At 52.2% G+C, this 26,887-nt stretch overlaps 4 protein-coding genes across 7 annotated transcripts in view; 2 read left to right on the top strand and 2 right to left on the bottom strand.

Moving 5' to 3' along the window:
• The window catches only part of Agbl3 (AGBL carboxypeptidase 3), a 104,338-nt gene extending 98,194 nt beyond the window's left edge, over positions 1-6,144 (top strand). For both annotated transcript variants that reach the window (XR_013049755.1, XR_013049760.1), the window contains one exon: positions 4,653-6,144. The gene's annotated coding sequence lies outside the window, so the exon portion shown is untranslated. The remainder of the gene's footprint in view (positions 1-4,652) is intronic.
• Positions 3,902-9,950, bottom strand: Cyren (cell cycle regulator of NHEJ). Of its 3 annotated transcripts, none has more exons than XM_016008663.3 (4): positions 9,833-9,950; positions 8,697-8,945; positions 7,741-7,816; positions 3,902-6,944 (listed from the first exon to the last, which is right to left on the bottom strand). In XM_016008663.3, the coding sequence occupies exons 2-4, from the start codon at positions 8,840-8,842 to the stop codon at positions 6,687-6,689; spliced, it is 480 nt and encodes a 159-aa protein (XP_015864149.2). In that variant the 5' UTR covers positions 8,843-8,945; positions 9,833-9,950; the 3' UTR covers positions 3,902-6,686. The 3 variants fall into 3 exon arrangements, with proteins under 3 accessions (XP_015864149.2, XP_015864146.2, XP_006990449.2); XM_016008660.3 differs by having other exon boundaries at positions 9,731-9,916; XM_006990387.4 differs by having other exon boundaries at positions 9,718-9,915.
• Tmem140 (transmembrane protein 140) lies at positions 4,676-6,144 on the top strand. Its single transcript, XM_076566543.1, has one exon. It carries the CDS (start codon positions 4,676-4,678, stop codon positions 5,231-5,233), a length of 558 nt encoding a protein of 185 aa, XP_076422658.1. The 3' UTR covers positions 5,234-6,144.
• Positions 9,951-10,981: 1,031 nt separating the features above from the next.
• Wdr91 (WD repeat domain 91) overlaps positions 10,982-26,887 on the bottom strand; it is a 34,839-nt gene continuing 18,933 nt past the window's right edge. Inside the window, exons 8-15 of the mRNA XM_076566542.1 lie at positions 25,919-26,106; positions 24,998-25,148; positions 22,936-23,030; positions 22,633-22,801; positions 19,284-19,392; positions 18,548-18,660; positions 16,823-17,020; positions 10,982-13,239 (exon numbers count right to left, since the gene is read on the bottom strand). Of these exons, the coding sequence (XP_076422657.1) occupies positions 13,075-13,239; positions 16,823-17,020; positions 18,548-18,660; positions 19,284-19,392; positions 22,633-22,801; positions 22,936-23,030; positions 24,998-25,148; positions 25,919-26,106 (1,188 nt within the window). The 3' untranslated portion in view covers positions 10,982-13,074. The remainder of the gene's footprint in view (positions 13,240-16,822; positions 17,021-18,547; positions 18,661-19,283; positions 19,393-22,632; positions 22,802-22,935; positions 23,031-24,997; positions 25,149-25,918; positions 26,107-26,887) is intronic.

The following is a 26,887-nucleotide window of genomic DNA, read 5'->3' as shown; positions in this document are numbered from 1 at the left end:
CACACATGAACATAAAGTGTAAATTTTTAAGCTGCTGGAAGGATAAATTTATTTACAAACACATCACATAGTATTATTCATATGATTATGAGATAAATTATAAAAATAATTTATAAAGACTATAAGCTATGAGGGCTCCAGGAAGCCCTTAAAGATAACAGGAAACAATGGTAGGACATAAAGGAACACATGTGTTATAATGATACATGAAATGCACACCCCGATCTCTGTGTTCCCAGCTGCAGAGCGGGAGAGATGTGCTCGCTGGTCACTTTACCAGAAGTTGTAGATGATTTTTAATCTTTCTCCACACTTTGACATGTTTTGATAGTTTTCTGCAACCAACGTGCATTACTTTATTATAAACAGGAAGAAGTTTACCTAAAAATGGCCACCATGACTCAGCAGTCTCTAGAGCAGTGGTTCTCAACCTGTGGGTCACGGCCCTCTGAGGGGTGAATGACCTTTTCACGGAAGTCACCTAAGACCATCAAAAAACACAGATATTTGCATTATAATTCATAACAGTAGTAAAATTACAGTTATGAAGTATCAATGCAAAGAATTTTCAGGTTGGGGGTCACCACCACACAAGGAATTGTATTAAAGGGTCACAGCATTGGGAGGGTTGAGAACCACGGCTCTAGGGCCTCTTGCCCTTTGAAGGACACACAGGCTTATTACAGGGCATTAGGGTCCTTTTGTGGTGAGAATGTGATCGCCATGGTTGTTAGAGAAACAACACGGGGTAGGTTGCTGGGGCAGCTGGCAGAGTGTCATTGGGTTTCCAACCAAACACACAGGTACTCAGCGAGTGAGGTGAAGAGTGAAGCCTCGTTACCAGCCCCTGAAGTCTGTATTTCCAGGAGGAAGCCGAATGGACATCCCAACCCTGCTGGTAAAACGAAAGCCATACACAGGGCCCCTGAGGATGCTCTGCCATCTTGCTGAGATGTGCCCATAACACATGATGTACACCTAAGGATACCAGAGGGCATTTTCATTCATTCAAAAAAAAATCCTACCAGCCTAGCAAGATAAAAAGCGATGATGACTTTTCCTTAGGAACACCGATTCTAGTATACATCCCAACTTCTGGCCCGTCCAAAGAGGTTGGAAACTGGCTGAGTGTGGGCTGGAGGAAATAGGCACAGCCTAAGCAGAGAAGCTTGACCACAAAAAAGCAAGTGCAGAGGACAAAGGGACCTGAGCCCCCGTAAAATGCACGTTCTAAGACCACCGGATAGCAGAGAGCCTCAAGTGCAGGCACAGGAGCTAGGACTGACCTCTGCCTTTGAGGGCAGAGCAGACAAAAGTCAGGACAGGCCTTCTCCACATGCCTGGCCTGTGCTCCTTCCCTCCAGTCTTTTCTTGTTCCCCTCTCCATTACAGGCCTTTGGAATGTCGGGTGTGGTGGTACATTCCCATAATCACGGCGTTTCAGAAGCTGGGGCAGGCGGATCATAGGGTTTGAGGCCAACTTGGGCTACATAGAGAGACTCATTTCAGAACGGGGCAAAACAAAACAGTAACCTACCAAAACCTCCAAAAGGGCAGTTGAGAGAAAATGAAGCCATAAACAAAGGCTCCTGGTACCTGGCAGGCACTGTGCTGGGGTAACCATAGCCTCCTCTGAGAAGCCAAGTTTGAGGTCTGACAGAGTTTCAAGGGTAGTATTTGAACCTAAATACGCACAATTCAAACAGGAGCCTCCCAGTTCCCATCCTGGTTGTTCTGGATACTGCAGGCTGGGCAAGCCTTATTTCCTATGGCATCACTGGCTAAACAGGGGTTCCACACCCAGAATCCACTCCACATCCTGAAATACCCCTCGAAAAGCACACAAATAGACCTTGCAAAAATTTGCTAAATGGGTAAAACCATATAAAATATGTTGGGAATTTCCTCATGCCATGGCTACATGGAGTAAGTATTTCATCCTTCCAACCCAGTGACATATGGACTAATAAAGCTGCCTTTTTACGGTCTTGACAAATCTTTCTATAGCAAGCATCACTGCTTCAAGAATTTCTAGTACATTCAAACAGGGCATCCTTGGCCGCAGCCTGCAGGGCCTCTGACAAAAGCCTGAGGAACAGCAGCCAAGGCTGCTTCCAAGATGGTCACTGCTGGGCTCCTCTGGAGGGGAGGCCACCATGAGAGCCAGGAACTGGACAGGCTACTCAGATGGCCAGATGCTGAGGAGAGGCAATGTGGATTCCCACGTCAATGTTCTAACAGGCACATGTCGACTGCCAGGGAGCTGCTAAAACCCACCAATAAATCTCTATGGTGTCATATATTTGAAGCCTTTGGGAATCCCACACACACATACATTTTAAGGCTGGCAAGTATTCTTCCTCTTTTAATTCCTTTCTGTTCTTGTAAAACAAATGTGGTACACAGAGATTCCACTTCACTGTGTTAGAGGAGCTGGTCCCCAAAGGAGTCCCCTAGGAAGGTGAGCCACAGGGTCTCTGGGTCCTTCCCCAGAGCCACCAATGATAGGTTGCACCTAGCTCCCTGGATGAGGCCCACAGGACTTGGTGTCTGGGCTTTGTGTTTGTATCTCACAAGGTTCCCAGCTCTGCATTCCTAGCCACTCCTGGTGCAAATATTTGTTTTATTCCTGAGTGGAAATTGTACACAGAGAAAGGCACAGTGTGCAGACAGACTACTATTTTGGAAGCAATTTGAAAGTCCCTTCTGAATAAAAGAGTAATGAAAATATTTTTCTAAGTAGTGAGAATATAAAATAGGCACTTTTTTTTTTTTTTTTTTTTTTTTTTTTTTTTTTTTTTTAACAACAGGGTTTCTCTGTGTAGACTTGCTTGGTTGTCCTAGAACTCACTCTGACCAGGCTGGCCTGGAGCTCACAGAGATCAGCCTGCCTCTGCCTCTGCTTTCTGAGTGCTGGGATTAAAGGAGTACACCACCACCACCACCACCACCACCACCACCACCACCACCACCTGGCAAAATAGGCACTTTTATGTACACCTAGATGGTATTAGAAAGTTTTCTATAGGTCTGTCTAGCAGTATGCATTAAGATCACCAAGATAGTGAAACAAACAGCTCTATGGGCTGAATATGTTTGTTTTTTTTTGGGGGGGGGTTGTTTGTCTGTTTTAGGTTGTTGGTTGGTTGGTTGGTTGGTTGGTTGCTTGCTTGCTTGCTTTTTCTTTTTGGAGACAAGGTTTCTCTATATAGCCTTGGCTGTCCTGGAACTCATTCTGTAGACCAGGCTGCCCTCAAACTCAGAGATCCATCTACCTCTGCATCCAAGTGCTGGGATTAAAGGTGTGCACCACCACATCCAGACTGTGAATCAAATTATGTAACCATTTGTCACATTTTGAAGACTACTTCAACAACTATGAAAAATGGTCACAATAGTCAATGAACAACCATTGTGTTTAACAGTCAGTATGCTTTTTAAAAGTACAATCACGCTGGACAGTGGTGGTGGTGGTGGTGCATCCCTTTAATCCCAACACAGAGCCAGGTTGATCTTTGTGAGTTCGAGGCCAGCCTGGTCTACAGAGCAAGATCCAGGACAGGCACCAACACTACACAGAGAAACCCTGTTTTGAAAAACCAAAAAAAAAAAAAAAAAAAAGTACAATCACAATAGGGAAAATATTTGTGGAATATGAACAGTGGTTTTACTGGGGTGGTAAGATAAAGGATTGTTTTAATTTTTTCTTTAAAACATATTTCCAAGCCGGGCGGTGGTGGCGCACGCCTTTAATCCCAGCACTCGGGAGGCAGAGCCAGGCGGATCTCTGTGAGTTCGAGGCCAGCCTGGACTACCAAGTGAGTTCCAGGAAAGGCGCAAAACTACGCAGAGAAACCCTGTCTCGAAAAAACCAAAAAAAAAAAAAAAAAAAAAAAAAAAAAAAACATATTTCCAGAATTTTCTAGAATTAATAGGTTACTGTTGTTATGGGGAGAGGGTGGACAGACATGTAACAGAAATTGCTAAATGATCTTATTAATAAAAAAAAAAACCCAGAGGCAGATATTGGGGTAAAAATTGAAAGATCAGAGAAGCAGAAAGAAGCCAGCCACATTCTTACTGCTAGAAATCCTCAGCCAAAGAGAGTGAGTTCCTGTTTCCATGAATCCTCAGACTGAAAGCCTCTGAGTCCTCACCCCTGAGGGTCTCAGTTGAACTGCTCAAAAGCCTCTAGTTTCTGATCCTCACGCCTTATATACCTTTCTACTTCCTGCCATCACTTCCTGGGATTAAAGGCGTGTGTCCTTCCCAAGCAAAGGCATGAGATCTCAAGTCCTGGGATTAAAGATGTGTGCCAACACTGCCTGGCTCTGTTTTCAGTGTGGTCTTGAACTCACAGAGATCCAGATGGATCTCTGCCAGCTAGCAGAGAGGCTTGCCCTTCACCCCACACACATCCAAACCCACCTCCATGAGGATCAGACACCCCCTCACAGAGCTTCAGATGGCTTCTATCTATGTGGCTGTAAAGCCTTTGGCATGGGGGCTTCAGGCTTCCACAGCTGCCTGGGAAAGACCTCAAACCAGAGGTCCGCTGAGGATCTGAGAGTGGGACTTCCTGTCTGGGGAGGGCAGAGAGAACACGAAGGCCCGAGGGAAGGGCTAGATACTCATGGTGTGACCTTTTCCAGGTCCCCCTGCAAGCGCAGAAGAAATGGCTCTCCCCAGGCCATGGCGGAGCAACTGGCTGCCCTTTGTGGGCATCATGATCCTCGTGGCTGCGGTCCTCTCCCTGATGGCCTACGCTCTCCTCTGGAAGGCTGGTAACCTCACTGACCTGCCTCACCTGAGAGTCGGCTTCTACAACTTCTGCCTGTGGGAGGAGGACACTGGCTCCCTACAGTGTTACAACTTCCCTGAGCTGGAGGCGCTGGGGGTTCCCCGGGTCGGCCTAGCCCTGGCCAGGCTTGGTGTGTATGGGGCCCTGGTCCTCACAATGTTTGCCCCTCTGCCCCTCCTCCTCGCCCAGTGCAACAGTGATACAGGAGAGTGGCAGCTGGCGGTGGGCTTCCTGACGGTGTCCTCCGTCCTGCTGGCCAGTGGACTAAGCCTCTTCCTCTCGTACGTGTGGAAGTGGGTCAGGCTCACCTTCCTGGGGCCCGGCTTTCTAGCTCTGTGCCTAGCCCAGGCCTTACTCATCTTCTTGCTTATAGCCACTGTTATGTTCCCTCCGAGGGAAAAGAAGGACAAGGGCAAGTGGGAGAACTGTTAGCCCAGTCTAAAGACTTATGGGATTACAAGGGTTCAGTTCCAGCTGCGCTCACTCTAAGAAGGTGCCAGAGAACCTGTGGCTGGGTGGGCCCTCTCAACCACCTCGTTCCACAGCTAATGTTGAGCCCAAGCTCGGGCAGGGGGCCCACCCACCGCGTGGCAGGGCTGCGGTGTCAAGGAGCCCAGAGGCATCCTGGATGGCTGGGGTACCTGCAGCCCGCAGTGTCCTTCCTTACTCTGGAGGACTCTAAAAACCAAGTAGCTCATTAGCACGGGGGTCCTTGCTTCAATCAGCCCCTCTGAGCAATTCTCACGATAGCTTCACAGGTGAGAGCCTGACTGTCAGAGGCCAGAGTTCCAAGCTGATTTGCCAAAGTGTCAAACAAGAACTCTGTGAAAGTGTATGGCAACAAACGGAATGGTTAGAAGAAACTGCTTTACCATCAAGTCCTGTTAGCAAGCTTCTGTTCCTCCAGTGTGATGAGCCCCACACCAGAACTCTAGCCCTGGGGGTCCAGGAATAACCTCACAAAGACTCCGCTAAGAAACACAGGGCACAGAGAAGCCTTGCTGGCTTTGTGGGGTCCCCTAAATGGGCTCTTGGACCTGACACCACACTGTCAAATCATTCTTGTGACCCAGGAATGCAGATCAAGATTGCCAAAGCCTTGAAAGTGAACAGGACTTCATAGTCGCACACAAACACACACTGCATCCCCTCACCTTGCCCAGAACTGGAAAGGGCAGAAACACGGTCCTTATTATGCATTGGGGCATCATTATATTACGCATCGGGGCGTCATTATATATTTCTCAATGTCTGTATTGCACAAAACCTACATGGCAACGAGATCTTCATTCTGTGCTCTTGAAAAGCCACAATGAATAAAGAAACATGGACTCTGGTGTGAACTTTTGTCCTCAGTGTTTTCTGTCCCACTCTCCCTTAGAGCTGCACAGGGACCAAGGTGGAGGCCCCAGGTGGCAGAGAGGTAACAGGTGGAGAGGGCCCCCTGCTGCTAGCCTGGCAGGAAACTGTGGGCAGCTGCCAGCCTTTTCCGTTAGAGGGGTAGAAGCCGACTGCTGGACTGGGTCATGATGGAGACTGTTCATAGGCGTCCTCCTCAGGGCGAGATCTGGCTGCCTAGCTGGAATCCCAGTGTTCTCAGCAGCTAAATTTTTCTTTGCTTCCATGAGGCCCATGACCTCATTTTTGCTGGTACTTGAATAAAACACAGGGCTAGGATGCCAGACCCTCTGAGCCAGAGGGCAGTGCAGGATGACACTAAGCCTGCAATACCTCCCCCCATTCAGAAAGGCCCTCCAAAATGAAAGCCCCCGGGACTGGACGTTGGGAGCAAAGCCTGGTTTTCGAGGGTGCCAGGGGTGGGTAGTGTCCGCAGTTCTCAGCAGACCCCACTGCTCTTGGCATCAAGTCCAGTGAACAGTCCGCGTCAACTGAAAAATATCTCCCTGACATACTTTAACACATCTTCCTCCTCCTTCTCCTCCTCGGGGCTCCTGCTGCAGGGAGAGTCGGCGGCGGCTTCTGGCCCCTGGGAAGGGCTGAGGCCTAGAGCGGCCGAGCTGTTCCCACTGCCCTCTTCCTCGCTGCTGCTCCCAGGGGAACTGGGGTGAGGAGACGCGGAGCAGGGAGGGGAGAGCTGCAGCTTATCAGCGGCCACCAGAGTTGGCTTTTCCTGTTTGCGGCCCTGCAGAGTAAGAACGGGCAGGCTCAACACAACAGCTTGTCTCCCTGACGCACGTACGTCTGTCTGACAGGGGTGTGGACAAACTCTGAGTCAACCATAAAGCCTGGGCAGCACAGGACCAGGCCAGGCCGCGCTCCCGCCTCGCGGGCACCCACCCTTCCTTCCCCCCACTGCTCCCCACACCTCACGCTCAGGACCCCCCGGGGAAAGATGCAGGCCTAGGTATGAGCTGAGTAGACAGGAACAGGATCCAACTGAAAAACAAGTCTGGAGAGGCAAGAGAACACCAGGCGTCCAGCCACAAAACCCGCTGTGGCCGAACTACCGCTAACTGGCTGGCGGCACAGCTCCGGTTTCTTGGGACAGCAGTATCCCGGATCACTGCAGCCCTGAGTTACCATGATGCACCACTGCTGTAAAGCATGTGGAAAACAAGAACCCTGCGACTTCACACAGTGCCGCTCTCCCTCCTTCAGGAAGCCTGGGGGGGGGGGGGAAGACTTCCACAGCCTTCTGCTGAGAGGAGAGCTGGGAAGGAGCCCTCTCACTCAACTGGCACCCTCCCTCCCCAAGAGCACAGGTGAACACCCCGTGTGCCAGGGGTTACCCACACCCTGCCCGCACATGATCCACACCACACACAGGAAGTAGCTGAGGGGGAGCATGGCTGAGAAGAGCCAGCAAGAGGAAGAGGTGGGGTCCCGAGGCAGCCTAAGAGCACCTCTGTTACCAGGACCTATGCTAGCTTCAACCCATGAACAGTCTCCAGTCACAGAAGACACAGGGTTGACGGTACCTCAATCAGGATCTCCAGAGCCACATCTACCATTTCGGCTTCATTCATACAGTACACAGTCTTGGTGGCCGGGGTCCTGAAATAAAGAACAAAGCCACAGCTGAGGACAGAGGCACTCACAGGAGGAAGGAAATCTGGGCAGGGGGGAGGAGGGGAGATAATGCTTCCCTGGAGAATTTCCTCTTCCTGGTGGCCCAGGGACAGAGCACAGGGCTACCCACCCTCCATGGACTCCCTCACAAGGACCTGGGAACGGGATGACGGTCACTCCTCGAAACACACAGTGGACAGCCAGGACTTGTGGCACACACTAATCCCAGCACTTGGGAGGGAGAGGCAGGTGGATCTCTGTAAGTTCAAGGCCAGCCTGGTCTACAGAGCGAGTTCCAGGCTAGCCAAGGCTACATAGACCCTGTCTCAAAATCAAACAAACAATGGACCCAGCAAATGCAGCCATCAGGCCCAGTCTGTACCTGAAGGTGAGAATACATTCAGACAAAGGGTGCGGGTGGCCAGGAAGAGGCAGCTGGAAGCCTAGCGCCCCTTCTGAGACAGTGGCAGGGCTCTCCCCTCCCGCGTGATAACTAACGGCGACCTAAAACTCTCCCGCCCCCCCCCTCACCCACATCCACCTAACTCACACCCACAACTTCTGATTTCTTGACTGTCCACAGGAAATGCAGACCCCACTCAGGCGACCAGAGTTCAGATCCACTCATGTCGCCTTCTTAGAAGTTCTGTCACAAATGAAGGGACTAGACTAGCACTTTGGACAACCGGCTCCTCGGGCATGGCTTGTACAGACCGCAGGACCCCACCAGCCCAGAGACTCGGTGGTGCTCCTCTGTGGGCTGAGACCTCAGACACTGCTGGAAGGATGCCCCCACCTCACGGCCCTGCCCACAGGCCAGGCCAGGACACCCACTGAGAAGCAGCCTGACCCCGGGTTTCCCCACCTCGCTGCCGCCCCAACTTGCACAGCCGCCGTCCTCTTCCTTTTGGGTGTCCTCGCTGGCAACACCCTCCTCTCATCCACAGGGGCCGTCATCCATGAGGGAAGGACCCTTTTCTTGTTCTCAGATGCTAGGGTTTCCATGGCCATAGTTCCCACACTCAGTGACCTGCTTCTCTGGTGCAGCACCAAAAGTCACATTCTCTTGTCACACCAGGCTTATCTGTCCCCAATGGTCGCCGATCTTTGATGCCTACGGGGGGGGGGGGGGGGGGGAGCGAATCAGTATATTCTACTAAAGTCAAAGCTCTGTCAGCTACCAGCGACAATTACTGGTCAGAGTAGGGCAGGCTAGGGGTGAGCAGAGCCCAGACGGCAGAGTCGTCTGTATTGTGTCAGGTGGAGGAACAGCAGCAGGCAGGACTATGGAGCCTGCAAACAAGTTCTGTGACCTCTCCATTGCTCTGTGACCCTCACAGGCAGATGGTGCGACGAGAAATGCTTTCCTGTCACCTCTGCACCCTAGGAGGGAGGAAGGAAGGAAACTCTGGTCTCCCTTTCCTTTGCACCCCAAACAATCGTCTGTGACGACAGACTTCTGCAGTGATTTGGTTACTAGAACCCAGAGTCCTTCTGAGTCACAGATTTCATTAGCCAGTGCCCCATCCCCTCGGCCAAAATATACCATTTGATAATTTTAGTTCATCCAGAATAACTGTTTACAACTCCATTAAAAAAAAAAAAAAAACTAGCAGAGCATCATCCTAATTTGTCCAGCCACAGGAGTTGATAAGAGGAACACCAGCCGGTGACAATATACAGAAATGTATCAGACGCGGCAGTACGTGTATCATCGCACGTCCATTTTACAGACGAGAAACAGACGCAATTTACAGTTAACGTGCATAGAGTCGCAGAAAGCCGGGCATCAACCACCGAGCCGGCAGCCAGCTCCCACAGACCGCAAGGTTTCTGGAGCTCAGTGCTGTTGGGGCCGGGCCCGGGAGTCCCTGCGAAAATCTCACCCAGAAAACGCACGCGGGGCTTGGTGCACTGGCCGGGAGCTGACCACGCCACTCCCTCCCACCCGCAGAGGGCGCAGAGCGGGGACCCGGGGACAGGACCGGACAGACGACTAACAGGGCCGGGCGGCACAGCAGTGCTTTCGGCCGGTTCCGGGACGGGATTCAGAACTACGGAGCCCTCACGCATCCCACCGCCCGCCCCTTCCGGCCCCTGCGCGCTCCCGGCCCCGCGCGCTCCCGACCCGGCCGCTGGCTGGCGCGGAGGTCCCCGGGTGCCCCCTGCAGACCGCAAGCCACATGCACAGGCCCCGGGGTCTGTCCGCTGCGGAGGCTGAGGAGCCGCTGCTGGCTATTAGCAAGTCAAAGTGCCCGGAGTTGGGGACTAGGGGAAGGAAAGGGCTTCTGTTTTTGACGGTCCTGCCCCCGGATCCCCAAGAGGAAACCAAGTTCACCACGTGCCAGGGGACAGGGGACGAGGTGCCTGACAGTTCAGAGAGATCAAACTCCCGTTTACTGATGTTTAACATTCAGGTTGGAGGCCCAGGGTGCCCTCTGCAGAAGGGCGGGAGGCGCCACCAAGCTGCCCACGTTTCCCCGGGGGCTTTCAGCTAAACTCACTCATGATTTAGGGTGGCCTGAGGTGACCAGGAGAGGAGCCCTGGGGACAGCGTCACAGGGGAGGGCCTTCCCTGGCACGCTCAAGTAAACGGAAGCTCAGATCTGATTGTCTCCCCCAAACGGAGAAATCAAGATTAACTATATTGGATTTACAGCAGATTGACTAATCACACAGCAGTTTCTGTCCGGTGCTAGAACTACAATTTCTGGATTGGGGCACCCACGGCGCCCCTGTGGAGCTTGTTTTCTCCAGGGCCTTCTAGAATGCTAATCTTCAATGCTAAACCAACAGCCCCGGTCAGGAAATCTAAAGTCTCTTAGATGGCATAAACCAATGGCTTCCAATCCCCCCCGGAGAGCTCCAAAGGCCGGCTTAGCTGCTCTTGAACGGGGCTAGACTCCAGCCTTTCTGGGAGGGCAGCACCTGGCTGTCTTGAAAGTATCATTCCCTGACTGTAGAGTCCTCAACCTCACTGGATGTGAGGGTGGAAGGGCATGTTTCCGTTGATCCTTAGCATAACGCCCCAAGCCTGCACATTTCTTAAAACTTCTCCGTGGCCACCTAGCAAATAAGGCTTACGATCAGGAAGCTGTGTGTCTGCACACAGAGCCTGCTGCAGGGAAGAGCAAGGAACCAAGCCAGATGTGCCTGTGCTGGAGTCAACATGAGTTTTTATTATTTTTAAAATGAAAGATAAACTGTACGTGGTTATTGGATATAGTAACAAACGTGAGTTAGCTTCATTTAGTCAGCCTGCAATGTGTTTATTACTGTACTTCCAGACCTCGTGCCGAGCTCCTGGGCATTTGAACACCAAGGGGGCTGGGCTTGGGGCTGAGCAGAGATGGGTCCCTGAGCACATGGATGGGAAATATGGGTTTGCACCTGGCGGGCCAGGTTCTCAAGCCCTGGAAAAGTGGCTCAGAGTCTGTGGTGTAGCCTGCCTCCGTGGTTGCTTCACGCCGCCTCCACCCAAGACAGCAGAGGGAGCCTTACTTACTAAGGCTAAGGATTCCCAAAAAAAAGGTGCTTTGAAGGAAAAGGTACGTTCCAAATGCTTTGAGAATGAGTGCTCTTCCTGGGAGGGGTAGGGCAGGGAAGGACAGATTTGGGGGTGTTTCTCTGTCTCTGAGCCTTAAAATCGCTTCAGCAAGCTGTGGGGGATGCCGAGAGGAGAGAACATATCCTAAGACAGAAACTTTGGGAGGAAAAGTTAAACATGGGCTCTTGACTCAAATGAAACCCAGGACCGTGAATCTAGGTGAAACAGACGAGGCTGTGTCCAAGCCCAAATGGAGAAACAGCCCGGACAGAATCTATTCATGACAGTGTGAAGATGGGTAAGAAGAGATAACTGTGAGCTAGCTCAGCAGGTAAAGCCCCTGGCCATGCAGCCTGGCCACCTGAGTTTGATCCCCTAAACCCACATAAAGGTGGATGGAGAATCGTCTCCTGACCTCTGCTGTGGCATATACCCCCCTTCTCCCCCGACACACACACCAATAATAAATAGATAACCACTACTCTGGTCTTCCTATATATCGCTTTCTACTCTTCCTTCAGCCCCAGAAGGGAGCCAAGGCCACAGAATACCTGCTGCTTTTCCCAATGGAGGCACCTGGGAGTTACCCCACTCTGCCTCACAGCCCACGACTAGCCTGGAGCCCGAAGCTAACGAATGACTGTTCCAAACACTGTTCATGGAACTGGCATTCCCTAGGTAGGTAACAAGGTCACCCCTGCCACGTGTGGGAGTCCCAGGCCCGGGCTCACTGACCCTCCAGTGGCTCCTTCGCGAGGCTGGCCTCAGCAGAAGGATGTAGGACTGACTACAGAGGGGACTTTTGTTCCTCCACACTCTGCGGGAACCTGCCTCTTCATGGTCCTCCCAAATGAGGGGACAGAGCGCAGGCGTACAGATAGATCTGGTCCAGGCTCGGCGAAGCCAGGCAGAGGGTGCAGGAGGCTGGTATTATCCAAGCTCAGAGACCTCAAGCTGGACGCATGAGAGAGCCACCACATGAGAGCGTGGGACCAGAAGACCCTAAGGGAGAGGGAGCTGGAGGCCCAGACCTCAGGCCCCGCTCTTGTCTAAAGAACCCTCTTAACCAAAGGCAACAGCTTTCCAGTTCAGCAGAAGACACACTGATCTCGGCCTGAGCCCAGAAGATGGTATTGTAGTCCACATCTCAACTCTGACAAAGCCACAGGGAACCTAATGTGGTTCCGTCAGCAACATGGCAGCAGAGGCGGGTGAGAGCTGAGGTACAAGAACCAAGGCAGGAAGCCATGGCTATCACCAGGCCCAGGTGACTCAGACATTCTAGAAAGAGACACCAAGTGACTGCAAGAGCATTATCTCTCTCTCTCTCATTTTTTTCCTTTAAAAAAAAAAGAAAGAAAGAAAGAAAGAAAAGAAGCAGTTTATGTACAAAATACTGTCAGTTCCTCTTGGACCATGAGCATGGCGGGCACCACTATGGCTCCCTCCTTATCGTTCATCCTGTGCTCTGGAGCGTGCCCCGCTCCAGCCACGATTCAAGTCTCTAGGAAGCACGCGCAGCCTGCTCCATATACTCCTCCGCCAGCAGCTGCAGCCCGATGGCCGGGCCCCTCGGCAGTCTTTCCCTGAAGATCCACAGCGCTGACAGTGCGGAGCCAGAAGCACCGTCGCATTCTGTCTCACTCTCTCCCACCGGGGACAATCCTGTCTCCAGTGTGTCGCTCCAGGCAGGGCATCAGAGCTTGTGGGCTAGGAGGGTCGTCAGCTTGATCTTGCCATCCATGGAGGCTGTGAGGCACGTCCCACAGTCCATGGCAGTACTCCAGTCCACTGTGACCACAGGGGCCCGGTGGCCACCCAGACTCAAGCAGCTCTCTAGAACTTTCTCATCACTGCCCAGCTGCAAAAGGACGGGAGTGAAGGGAAACATTAGCAGATGAATACACACATACACTTCCATTCTTTTTTTCTTTTTCTGGGAATACACACATACACTTCCATTCTTTTTTTTCTTTTTCTGGGAATACACACACATACACTTCCATTCTTTTTTTCTTTTTCTGGGAATACACACACATACACTTCCATTCATTTTTTTTTTTCCTGGTTTTTCGAGACAGGGTTTCTCTGTGTAGCTTTGGAGCCTGTCCTGGAACTCACTTGGTAGACCAGGCTGGCCTCGAACTCACAGAAATCCACCTGTCTCTGCCTCCCGAGTGCTGGGATTAAAGGCGTGTGCTACCAGCACCCAGCTCCACATCCACTCACTTTTAGTGTCCAAAAACTACCTTGAACCTGGAGTGGCCACCCACCCCAATCTGAGAATGTGGCCTGGCCCACACCCCCACCTTTCTGGAAAGCCTGTTTAGATTTGCACTTTCCTGACTGTGGTCAGCCCACCTCATGTGAACATCAAGTCCCTAAGATGCTCTTCAAAAGACGGTATTTCCTCCGCTGCCTTGACCTAGGCAGGGGCAATCGCTCCTGCACCTCTCCTGTCTGTTCCCACAGCATTGCCTGCTACAGCATCAGCCGTGAGTCACTGGCCGAGTCTGCACTGTGCACCTATTTATTCATCTGAGACACCCTTCTCACCGTGGGCATGCAAGCTTTGGGAGGGCAGGGCCTCCATGATCAGCTGCAACACCCTGAATGGGGCCTGGCACAGGAAGGCCTCCATTAATGTGTGAACGAGGCGGCCCTCCAGCACCGTACCCTCATCTAAGAATGCGCACATGTGTGAAGGGCCAGATGCTAAGAGCTCTGGGAAACAGAAACAAGATGGCTGCTAGCAGCACCACTCTACATGACACCTGTGAGCAGGTGGCAGAAATGTCCGGCCGTCATGAAGAGATCGCTATAAAAGCCATTCATTTATTTATGGATCGTAAAAATGGAATCTGAAGTTTAGTGGACTCCCTGAGTAACTGGAACCATTCACGGCGGCTCAAAAATTACACAGCAAAGCCTGCCATCCCATCATCTGATTATAGAGCGAGTCTGGCTGCACATCACATAAAGTGATGGGGCAAAAGGCCGCCCGATTTACAACGAGATGCATACACAACCATTCCTCCACAGAGACAGTGAAGAAGACCTCACCGGAAGTCAGCCGAAATAAATCCTTACAGGGGAACACTAGGCTTGTAACCTGCAGTGTTCTAGAGCGTCTCGAAGGAGACTCACACGAGAGATCATGTAGCTAACTGTTGAGGGAGGGCGAGCAGACATGCCCTCTGCGGAAAGAGGAGCCTTGCCGATGGCAGACCCACATGTCACTGGGCATGCATCAGGTCAGTGTCAAGCTCCTCCCGCTCGGCCCACATGCAGAGTCTGCCCATTCTGGGGCCCCCGGCCTGCCCTCTTCCTTGTCTCCAACCCCTTCTCTTTCCAGACCGCAGACTGAAGCCTTCCTCTGGGTCTTCCTGAGGACTTGATCCCCACCCAGGGCCTCCCCTGGGAACTGCTCAGGACTTAGCTGTCTGTCACCTGTTTTCAGTGCTCTCTAACTTGTGTATGAGCCCTGGGAGGGCACAGATCACGTTTTCTATCTCCTTGGTCCACTGCACAGCACCGAGGTGCCAGGCCTAGCACACAACCGCTGCTCAGAACCCAACCTGTTAACTGATGAACAAAGGCATCGAGAGACACTGAGAGGACACCTTAGAGGACCCCTGAGTCTCACCTAAGACTAAACACCACGGGCAGAGAAGCAAGCGCTCACAAGTGAGACTGGAGATGGACTTGATGGTGGAGATGAACTCGCAGCACCAGAAACATCCTCCTGGGCTCAGTCCTCACCACTCACCCACTGGATGATACCAGGAAAAAGGACGTCACTTACAGCACATCATCGATTACACAGAACCCCACATCAAACCGAGCAGCGCTGACCTGAGAGGCTTTTTGTTTTTTTAATGTATAAACAGGTTCAAAAACAGTGAGGATTCCACAGGCCGTGGTAACGCCTTTAATCCCAGCACTCGGGAGGCAGAGGCAGGCCCGAGTTTGAGGCTAGCCTGGTCTACAGAGTGAGTTCCAGGACAGCCAGGGCTACACAGAGAAACCCTGTCTCAAAACAAACAACAACATGCCGGGGTGGTGGCGCACGCCTTAATCCCAGCACTCGGGAGGCAGAGGCAGGCGGATCTCTGTGAGTTTGAGGCCAGCCTGGTCTACCAAGTGAGTTCCAGGAAAGGCACAAAGCTACACAGAAAAACCCTGTCTCAAAAAACCAAAAACAAACAAACAACAACAAAACAATGAGGGCGTGCCAGCAAGGAGGCGCAGTGGATAAAGACACTTTCTGCCAAGACTGGGGACCTGAGTTTGATCCCCAGGAACATATGGTGGAAAGCGAGAACTGACTCCTACAGGCTGTCCTCTGACTGACACACACACACACACACACACACACACACAGTGTCACACATGGACCTACATACAAAAATAAATAATAAATAAATGCAATCATGTTTTTAAAAAGACAACAACAAAACGGGCTGGCGGCTCAGTGGTTAAGAGCACTGGCTGCTCCTGCTGAGGACTCGAGTCCAACTCCTAGAACTGCGTAGGGTTGTTCACAACCACCTGTAACTAATTCCACAGGAGCTGACACTTTCTTCTTGGTGCCACACACGTGTGCATAAATACATACAGCACACAAACACAAAGATAAAATACATCTTTAAAAATAAAATCAAAACCATGTAGACAACTTGTATCCTAGCTTCACAGAGCACACCCTCCAATTTCTGTCTCACATGTGGACTTTGGTGTACTGACCCACGGGCTTCCCATAAAACAACCTGTTCTAGATCAGTGATGAAAGGACTCCACCTAGCACAGACCCACGAGGTGCATTTCCCTGCCTACACTCCCAAGCCCTCTGCCCTGTTCAATGTCTTCTTTAGTATGTATTATTCCCAAGGAATAAGACAAGAAAAGGGCAGAATCTTATCAGACACAGGGCACAGGGCCACACTCATATGCAGGACACAGGACACACTCAGCCACGCAGGACACAGGACATGGGTTCACACTCAGCCGTGCAGGTCACAGGACATGGGTTCACACTCAGCTATGCAGGTCACAGGACATGGGTTCACACTCAGCTATGCAGGTCACAGGACACAGGACACACTCAGGCACGCAGGACACAGAACATGGGTTCACACTCAGCTATACAGAACACAGGACATGGGTTCACACTCAGCTATGCAGGTCACAGGACACAGGACACACTCAGGCACGCAGGACACAGGACATGGGTTCACACTCAGCTATGCAGGTCACAGGACACAGGACACACTCAGGCACGCAGGACATAGAACATGGGTTCACACTCAGCTATACAGAACACAGGACATGGGTTCACACTCAGCCGTGCAGGTCACAGGACATGGGGCCACACACAGCTCAGCTCAGCCAAGCCGACCCCCAAGGAGAAACCCCTGCCCAGCAGGACTCTGCCACCCAGTTACCTTGTAGATGATGCCTCCCGTGGCAGAGCATGTCAGCATGTAGTTGCCCTCTGAGTCGAAAGCGAAGAGTCGGCCCCTGGGAACTTGGACCTGCTTGTAGCCACTGTAGCCAGACAGGACGAAGGGGCCAGTGGCATCTGAAGGAAGGGTGTGCTCAGACACCTTGAGGCCACTCTTGTGGATGTTCCACTGGATGAACTGAAGACACAAGGCACCACAGGGGCTCCCTCAGACATTCGCCACTACAGAGGCCACTACCCAGGCTCCCTCAGAGTCCCCTACAGTGGCCACCACCTAGGCGTGGGAGGCAGAGCCAGGGCTGACCCCAGGCAGTGAGTGGCTGCAGGAACTGCCTCCCTTGCCAGTCCCAGAGCCCTGAAAAAGCCTTTCATGGCAGGAAGCAACCCAAGGCTGTGGGGACCACAGTCCACCCCTCACCAGTGCAGGGTTTTTTTTTTTTTGGGGGGGGGGTATTTCTAGAAAACAATGAACAACTTCACATCAAAGCTCAACCCTCCTCTTTCCTCCAGCCTGAGTTCAAGAGAGGACATGGGACAGTCAGCAGCTTTGCAGGGCCTCCTGGTCTCTTGAGTGGGGTGGGGGTGGGGATGCCTAGATTCTCCGGACCTTGGAACGAAGTATAGAGGGCAGATGGACAGATTCCAAACCCATTTTCAGTTTCTCAGCAGTACAATCACATGCTGGGTGGTTGTGTTCTCGGTCTCCCTTGTGATGTGGATAATTAACAGTCTACACTGTGGACCGGCTACTTGGCTCCCCTGGGAGTCTGACCCACACAACACGGTGTCCAGCTTTAACTTAAAAGCCCTACACAGAGTTTTCAAAGGAAGAATCGAAACACGACACTGTGGTACCCAGCTGTAATCCTGTCCCTATGGGAGACTGAGGCAGGAGCATCTTGGAGCCCAGGAAGTTGAAGCCATGCTGGACAGCACACTGAGATGTGGTCTCAAGATAACTTAAGTAAATATGTATCAGTACGGTTAGGTGTGGTGGGTCCCTTCTGTTATACCAGCACTTAGGAGGCTGAGGCCAGCCCTGGGCTGTCGAGGAAGATATGATCTAATAAATAAATATTTGTTTTGTAGTCGCTGTTTTCAGTGGGGAGCACGAACAGTGTAAAATCCCACGGGGTTCAGGAGAGGACATGAGACAGCTAAGTCTTCCTCCACCTCTGCCTCCCCTCACCCTCTGCCCAAGGCTGCTGTCCTTCCTCCACCTCTGCCTCCCCTCACCCTCTGCCTAGGCTGCTGTCATCCCTACTACACAATGTCCTTTCTGCAGAGGAACTCCACAAAGGGAGGGCTTTGTCTCCTACTGTCTAGGAGGCTGGGCTTTCCTTTTTACTTCTTTGGGCTTTGCTCAGGCCTGTTTCCCACCAGTGTGCCGACTCCACCCCGCCCCCAGCAAACTCCACGCATTGTCTTGTGACCATGACCACAACTCTCCAAAGAGTATCTTCCCCTAAATGTGGTTCCATCTATGGTGAGACGAGTCAGTTTTGCCACAACTGGGAAAACAGAGATGGGACTCCCATCTACAAGAACAGCCAAGTCCCACTGAACTCACTGAACCCCGCAAAGACGCTCAGAGATAGACTTCTGTGTATCCCTATTTTGCAGAAGATGCAAAGGAGGTAAAAAGAAGTCCCAGACGACAGAGCTCACGGATGGTTGGCCACCGCCAAGTGCTGCTGGTACCCACCTTGCCGTCCTCGCCGATGCTGTACACGGCGTTCTCGTCACAGCTGAACTCCACCGAGTAGACCTCCCCGGAGTGGGCCTTCCAGCTCATGGCACACTCGTTCTGCTGCATGTCTGAGAGAGCAAGACACGCCTGAGCCGCCGACCACACCTGGGAAGGGCGTGCACAGCAGGGCCCTCACCCTCCAGGACGGCCGCTCTGGAGGCCAGGGGTCTCCTGGACCAGAAAGTGCTGACCCTGCTAAGGCCACCTGCCTCCGAGCAGCCTCCTGACTGGGCCAAAGGGAGGGCTGGGGGTCCTTGGGGACAGCTAGAGCTTCCGGGGGGGGGGGGGGGGGGGGAATATGTCCTATAAGACACAGGGATCTTTCCTACCAGACCTCCATAACTGCCCCCCAAGACAACTTATCCCATTTTAGAACCTAGGCCGGTCTCCCTGGGGACAGAGGACAAGCAAGTGAATAGGATGGCACTCTTCTCCTGCGACCTCTTGCATTCCACACAGGTGACAAGGACTCGGGTCAGTCAGCTCACGGCCAGAGGACTACTGAGCTCTGTCCCCTCCATGTCCACAGACAGTAAGCACATACACGTTGACTGTATGTGCTGGAAGTTTTGAAAGCACTGAGCAAAGTCAAGCAATACAATGCATTTGAAACTGGGCTTCTGCACTGGCCTCGGCCGCAGCCGGGCCATTTAAGGAGGGGACCAGGGTTGCCCCGGCACAGCTTACGTACCAAAGAGCCGGATGACACCATCGGCCGCCCCTGTGACCAGCAGGTTCCCATTGTGGTTGAAAGCTGTGCAGTTGATGGCGATGGGTTCTGGGTCCAGTGAGAACTGAAGCTATGGACACAAGCAAGAGCACCATGAGCAGGCTAGGCCAGCGCAGGCCTGTTCTGAAGAAAGTGACCTGCGCCTCTGTGAAAGCACATGACTGCCTGGTGTGCTCTCTGGAGAGGTAACGTCATTGGCCTATAGACTCTCTAGTTCCTGTGCTGAGGCAATAATCCAGGCCAGGGCAGTTACGAGTGGCCCACATCTCAGCTGCCCATGCTTCCCTTCCTCAAGTGGACTCCAAGCTAAGTCTTCCTGAACATTCCTGGTGCCGTGAGGAACTAACAGTACAACTACAGGCAGTCCTGAGTGACAGAGGACACACACATCCCAAAGCTGCTCCAGGCCCTTCCTACAGAGGCCGGCATCTCCACAGGACCTAACAAAGTCACCTCAGAAGATGTAAATAAGGTCTACTAATCTGATAATAACGAGGAATACCATTTCCAAACATACAGAACCCTCCTAGGACTGAAACTGCGAGACCGATGTTAGATGATGTCATCCACACACGGGCACAGTGTTGAGCTGTAAACAAAGGGGTCCTCCAAAACCAAAGACAGGGGGAGCACAAGAGCCCTGTGGACTCGTGAATCCAATAGGCAAGGAACACTCAGAAGCCTGGAGCCCAAAGTGAACGGTCTGACCAAGTCCAGTGTTAAAAAATTCCCACACGCTGCTAAGACTCCAAAGAGCAACATCCTCTGTGCACGTCACAGAAAGTGCTAAGAAAATGCACCTCTCTGCCAAGCACAACCACAGGCTGGTGTGGGTTTCCAACCAAACTCACAACTCCTGTGTAGTCTGAGGATGGATTTCAAAGTTTTCAGCTGTTGGTGGAGCCCCCGGCCACCTGGCAGAAGTGAAGGCAAATCTTCTTCAGAGAAATACGCCTCCCCCCAACAAGCCTCACAGCATCCGCAAGGAGAAAGGGCCAGAGACGGGAACCTGAAGTGGAATTCACAGGACCTGGGAAGATAATGGGGAGAAGCAGGCATCCAGGGAGCCGCAACTGGGTGGGATTACCGGAACACTGCAGAATTTTCAGTACGTTTAGCAGAAGGCCAGAGAGTGCGGGAAGAGGAGACGGTAGCATGACCAAGCCAGTGTGTAAGGATGGCGCTGCATTCTTGGAAATGAGAAGCAGGACCTGAATGTCCCCACAGGCTAACTTGAAGATCGGGGACAGTGGGGAGAACCTGCTCTGTTAAAGCTGAGGAAGTGATGTCACGAAGACAGCAAAGGAGAAGACAAGAGAGAGCCAGAGAAATGCTAACACTGGAAAGAAGAGCGAGACTAAGAATTTTCCAGAACTGGTCAAAGACACAAATCCTCTCATGTAGGAAATGGAACAAATCCAAAGCTTCGATTTTATTTATTTACTGAGGTTGGAAATTTTATTTTATTATTGTTAATATTTTGTGAGGCAGGGTCTAGTATATTGGAGGCTAACCTAGAATTCCTGATCCTCCTGCCTCCACCTCCAAGTGCTAAGTGTACAGACATGTACCACCACACCCAGTTAGAGCTTTTTTAAAACAAAAGCACTTTTTAGCTTAGAAAATCCACACCGAGATACCCAGATCAGATCTTAAAACAGCCACTGAGGAGGGTGAACCGCACCGAGAGTCAGCCTCTTTGTTTCGGCACAGGCTGCCAGAAGAGAAGACAGAGCCAGAGAGTTAGGGGGCGGACCCATTTCCAACCTGAATACAGAAGTCTAGGAAAATATGTACCCTGCGATTCCACACACATAGAGCTTGAAAGCCCGTGGGGCAGAGACTGTGGTGTGTGGGGGTGTCTACCCATGTGCCAAGGCACCGTTAAACTCCTAGGAGACAGCCACTCCAAACTCAAGACAGGACATCTGTGAAAGGGGAAGGCAGCAGAGACCGGAAGGGCCCGTGAGTATAAGGACTGTTGGGGCCAACAAGAGGGCTCAGTGGGAAAAGGTGCTTGCCACCAATCCTGAGGACCTGAGTTCAATCACTGGGACCCACAAGGTGGAAGAGAACTGACTCCCACAGGTTGTTTTTTGGTACACACACACACACGCACGCGCACGCGCACGCGCACGCGCGTACACACACACAAACACACACTTTAAATGTTCCTTAGCTAAAGGAAGTACTGGTGATGTGCCACCTCTAAGTGGGGAGCGCACCCCACCGCTTTCTCATTTTCCTACATTCTTGTCTAAGTATTCAATATTTAAGGAAAAACTGAAGTCCCTAAGTAAACTTAAGGGTCATGAATCCTACTAAGAACTTTGGAGGAGGACCACAGAATGCCAGTAGAGAAGACTCGGGACTAAACTGGTATGGAGGACAGTGGCGGAGTCCCCAGAGGGGCCCAGCAGCTGCCCCACCAGGGGGTACTGAGGACAGGTTTAGAATAGGTCCCTAGAGACACGGGAAAATGGTCAGCTGGGAAGTAAGGTGACACTGTGATGGGGGGGGGCTCTGGGGGGGACACCCAACATGTAAGTGGGGCACATTTGCCAGGGAGTGGATGTCAAGAATCCAGGGTGGTCTATAGGCTTGAGAGGCCTGTGAGATGTCCCCAGTGGGCCCACGGCCTGTTTCCACAAGCAGAAGCACAAAGGTGCAGCCCACGCATCTAGAAATCGGCCCCTCTTAGACAGGACCCTCGAGTGCTGGGGACACCAGGGCAAGGTGGGCATTGTAAGCACTCCAGACTTCTAGGCATTGAAATGAGTCATGTCCAGGAGCACCACGCTCCACGGAGCACCACGCCCCAAGCAGGTGAAGTAACATCACTTCTCTCCAGGGCTACGGTAACAACCGCCGGCACTACTATTCTGGAGGAAAGAGGTCCTCAGCTCCAGGGAGGGGGGCCATGGCTAGTCTCCCTGCCAGCTGTCACCTCTGTCCTTGGTACTTCTGGCTGCTCCCGTGAGCCCCATGCAGCTTTAGGTCTCTAGTGGTTGGGAGAAAGACTAGAGCCGTCTCCTAAAACGTAGGCTATCTAGCCTGCTGGTGGTTCTGGGTAACCTAAGTCTACGGCACAGCACTATTGCTCATAATCTGCCATAATCATAAACTGGGGCATGATACTTTTCAGCACTTAAAACCTGGGAAAGTTCCCGAAAATCAAAATCCTCAGGTGAAAGCACTAGGAAGATAATAGTCCCCAGAAACTCAGGGAGTGTGGGCAGCGGCCTCCACACAGGGTGCCCTCCACAGGGCAGCATGCCCAGCCCCAGGAGACCCGCAGGCAGTCCTGTACCTGCTGCTTCATGGTTTTTGTGTCCCACAGCAGCAGCTTGCCAGGAACCTGGTTCATGCCTTTGCTGCCAATATCCAGGGCCGAGGAGTCCGCCTGGGAGGTGAGGCTCGGAGCTGCAGCTGAACAGACGAAAGAAGCCCCATTGGGGCTGCAGGCAAGAGACAGGATTCTGCAACACACACAGGCCGGGGGCCGACAGTCACTACCACAGGCCCTGAGGTGAATCCCACTCCAGGGGGTGGGGCTCCCAGAGCAACAGCAGCAACCTGAGGCCATATAGAACACGGGGCGGCTCCTGCTCACCTGGGCATGTCATCATTGATGTTGATTTCACAGAGGTTCTTCTTGGCTTCTGTATCATAAAGACGCACCGTCCCCACACCACTGCCCAGCAGGAGCTGGAAGAAGAAGAGGCAGGAGACTGAGGAGGACAGCACAGGGGGGAGGGAGGACCACCATGGTGAGAGAAGCCGAGACTGTTCCTGGAAGGTGTGGCTCTGGACAGCTGCATGGGCGAGCTCCTTACCCACTTATCCAGGCAGCCCGGAAACTCGGGCTACATTGGACCTCACTTAAGATGCCGTGAAGAGGGAGGGGCTGGAGAGATGGCTCACTGGTTAAGAGAACTGCTCTTCCAGAGGAGCCGGGTCTATTGCCAGCACCCAGACAGCTTTTTGCAGCCATCTGAACTGCAGTCCCAGGCTCTGATGCCCTCTGCTGCCTCCTCAGGCACCAAACACAGATGTGGCGCACAGACATACATGCAGACAAAATATAAAGATTTTGTTTTGTTTTTTTGAGACAGGGTGTCTCTGTGTAGTCCTGGCTGTCCTAGAACTTGCTCTGTAGACCAGGCTGGCTTCAAACTCACAGAGATCCACCTGCCTCTGCCTGCTGAGTGCTGGGATTGAAGGTGTGCGCCGCCACCATCCACCTGGTTAAATTTTTTTTTTTTAAAGAATGTCATGAAGACATCAAAGCCAACTTGAGCAGACACAAAACCACAGGTCATCTGCTTCGATCTAACTCCGGTCTGAGTGTCCTGGCAGCCTGGTCCCCAGTATTTTGATGAGAAAGGGGCAGGGCACCAGAGAGGAGGGACTAAGCTGACGGTGATTAGGCCACTGGGGGCATTGCCCTCAGGTGAGATTAATGATGGGCTCCAAGCGAGTATGTTCTCTCTCCTGAGGGTTGTTGAAAAGCGAGGTTTGCCCCTGACTCCCTTCCTGGCTCGCCCTGGGATCTTTCCCTTTCACACGAGCCACTGTTGTGATGAAGGGAGCCTTCACCAGGATCGAGCAGATGCTGGAACCATGTCCTTGAACCTATAGAACTGTGGGCTAGACAGACTTCTTTTCTTCATCAAATACCCAGCCTCAAGTATGTTGTTATGGCAACAGAAAGCAGTCTTCTGTGGTGTCTGGGAGAGGAGAATCATCCAGAAACACTCTGGCTGGTTACCTGAGACCCTTTCCTCCCTCCTTCCAGCTTTAAGTCTCAGCTGTCCCAACCCTCCCTTCTCACTCCTACATTTTCTCCCCTTCCTCAGGCCTGGCCCTGGCCAGTCTTGGGCTGCGGTGGCTGTTCTATTTGCCTTTACAGCTCTGGCTCCGTCAAGGCCTCAGAATACAGAGAGTATATAAGTATATACGCTCCCTGCCTCTGGGACCTTAGGACTCATTTGAGGAAGAGTACAGAAGAGAATAACAGAGATCTATGCCAGAACAGCCCAGGTCTGGGGTACCCCAGGAACATTGGCTAGGCCATGGCCTCTGCACCCACTTGAGAAGTGGACACCAGTTCAGGGACAGCACTGAGATGAGCGTACTATGAGGACAATTCCTTCCTATGCTTCCCAGACATCTGGAAAAATCAGTGTCTGTCTCTTGGGCTGCAAGCAATCAATTTGAACTCCTCAACTGCAAGCCCCTCTCTCAAATACAAAGTCCACTGGGAAAATGAGCCCTGGGCCACTCCCTGAGCCACCGGGCCTGTGGCGGGAACCACAGTCCTCTCACCGACATAAATCGCAGCTCTTTGTGCCGGGACGGGCAGGTCTCAGCAAGACAAGAGGGCATACTCATACCGTATTGAAAACACGGGTGTTGGGAGCGGGGAGGGCCAGGGATCCCCTGAGACAGACCAGCAGACAGGATCAAGTCTTCCGCAGTCTCCAGAATAACTTCACGGTCACTCCAAGTAGGAGCCTGCTGAGGTACTCCTAGATGTGTGGTCCTGGCGCCCCAACTGGTGGCGGCCAGGGAGGAGACTCAGCTTACCTCAAGCTTGACCCGTCAAGAGCCTCCGTGAGAGAACCTCGGAACTCGGAACGCAGAGCAAGCTCGGCATGCAAAGTGTCACTTACCAGCCTGTCTCGCTTGGTGGCCCACTCCAGAGAGAGCAGCGGTGACTTAGAGATGGAAGATGCTTTGGTCTGCATGATGGGGTTGAAGGACCACACTTTGATGACCCCATCTACGTCTAAGCTGGCGACTCTCCTACCAGAGCAGTCCACTCTGTGACAGACAAAGGGCGGGGTTAGTGTCCTGGCCTCATCCTCTGCGGCCAACAATGATACCATCACTCGCCCAACTTTCCAACGGCATTAAAAACTAAGGCTCAACACCTGCACTCAAAGGATACATGCAAACCACTCGAGAAACATTCATTCGTCCAAGAAACACGATCGGACACCAGAAACACGGCTCATCTTTCTGATAAAAGTAAGTAATGATACTTACTGCATTAGCCTGCTGAACTGACTCAGATCCCTGGAGCCCATGTAAGTGTGGAAGAACCAGTTCCCAAGAGCTGCCTTTGACCTCTATGTGCAAGCATACATTTACACACACACCAAGCACGCATACGCACAACAAGAAATATATAAATACACAAATGGAATACCGATACACACTGTGCCATGCAAGGCTGTGCCGGGAACATGTGAGATGAACAACAGCAGAATGTGCCCTCGGGGCACCTGCCATCTGAGATTTAGGGCATCCCCCATCAGGCTCCAAATCACCCCAAGGGCCAAGCACAGATCAGGGCTGTCCAAACATGCCTTGAGGGCACATGCCCTTAGAGGCTGTTCTTCAAGGCCACGATTTCACTACGCCTACCTAAATACACACTTACGCGTGTTAAAACCGAATGGTCTGAGGGAGACCACTAAACAGTAGTGTCCAGTCCAGCAGGACTCCACTAGCCCTCTCAAGGACACTTCGTGCCACCAACGTTCTCACACACGGCCTAAGATCCCAGGCCCCCCCCCCCCCCGGCCCACCTGCAGTGCATGATGGATGAATGGTGCTCCCCATACTCCTCCTGGCTCAGCACTATGAAGGGCTGCTCGGGGCGGCCTCCCTCAGAGCCTGCTGTGGACACCCGGGCCAGCGGCTCTACTGGCCCCGTGTGGAGCTCCAGGCAGGGCTCAGCTTCCGGGCCACTGCCTTCCGGCTTCTTCTCTGTGCACTGTGACCGGCAAAGCAGGGACAGGTCAGCTTAGAAAGGGTCTCCTTCACCACAGGGACACACTAGATGACTACAGGCGGTCACTGACACTTGAGGTCAGCTCGGAGCTTCGAGAGCTATGCACAGCTCCCCTGGGAGAGTGGGGTGCCTGCTTCCTGGAAACTGCAATCTCCTCAAGGCCCTGGTGGGGGAAGAGGGCTGGCTTTGCCCTCTCTAATGGGACTCAGCATGACTGTGTCTTGGCGTAGTCCAGACAGAGGGTAGTGTCTCCGTCAGGTTTACTATCACTGTGATGAAACACCATGACCAAAGCAAGTTGAGGAGCAAAGGGTTTATTTGGCTTCTGCTTCCACATCACTTTCCAAAATCAATAGAAGTCAGGACAGGAACTCAAACAGGGCAGGGTTCTGGAGGCAGGAGCTGATGCAGAGGCTATGGAAGGGCACTGCTTACTGGCTTGCTCCTCATGGCTTGCACAACCTGCTTTCTTATAGAACCCAGGACCACCAGCCCAGGGATGGCACCACCCACAATGGACTGGACCCTCCCACATCAATCATTAATTAGGAAAAAAAAAAATGCAGGGGTTCTCAACCTGTGGGTCTTGACCCTCAGGAGGGTCACATATCAGATATCCTGCATATCAGATATTTACATTATAATTAATAACAGTAGCAAAATTACAGTTATGAAGTAGCAATGAAATACTTTTATGGTTGGATGGTCACCACAACATGAGGAACTGTATTAAAGGGTCGCAGCATTAGGAAGGTTCAGAACC

Source organism: Peromyscus maniculatus, chromosome 3 (genome assembly GCF_049852395.1).
Source record: "Peromyscus maniculatus bairdii isolate BWxNUB_F1_BW_parent chromosome 3, HU_Pman_BW_mat_3.1, whole genome shotgun sequence".
In the NCBI taxonomy this organism is placed as follows: domain Eukaryota; kingdom Metazoa; phylum Chordata; class Mammalia; order Rodentia; family Cricetidae; genus Peromyscus; species Peromyscus maniculatus.
The sequence above is the reverse complement of the archived record's forward strand: the minus strand, read 5'-3'. Positions and strand labels throughout refer to the sequence as shown.

Coding starts and splice junctions, on each gene's coding strand:
- Tmem140 (XM_076566543.1), top strand. CDS start 4,676: ATGGCTCTCCCCAGGCCATGGCGGAGCAACTGGCTGCCCTTTGTGGGC.
- Cyren (XM_016008663.3), bottom strand. CDS start 8,842: ATGGCCATGGAAACCCTAGCATCTGAGAACAAGAAAAGGGTCCTTCCC. Junction 7,817..8,696: donor CAAGTTGGGGCGGCAGCGAG/GTGGGGAAACCC, acceptor TCTTTATTTCAG/GACCCCGGCCACCAAGACTG. Junction 6,945..7,740: donor CTCTGGAGATCCTGATTGAG/GTACCGTCAACC, acceptor CTTACTCTGCAG/GGCCGCAAACAGGAAAAGCC.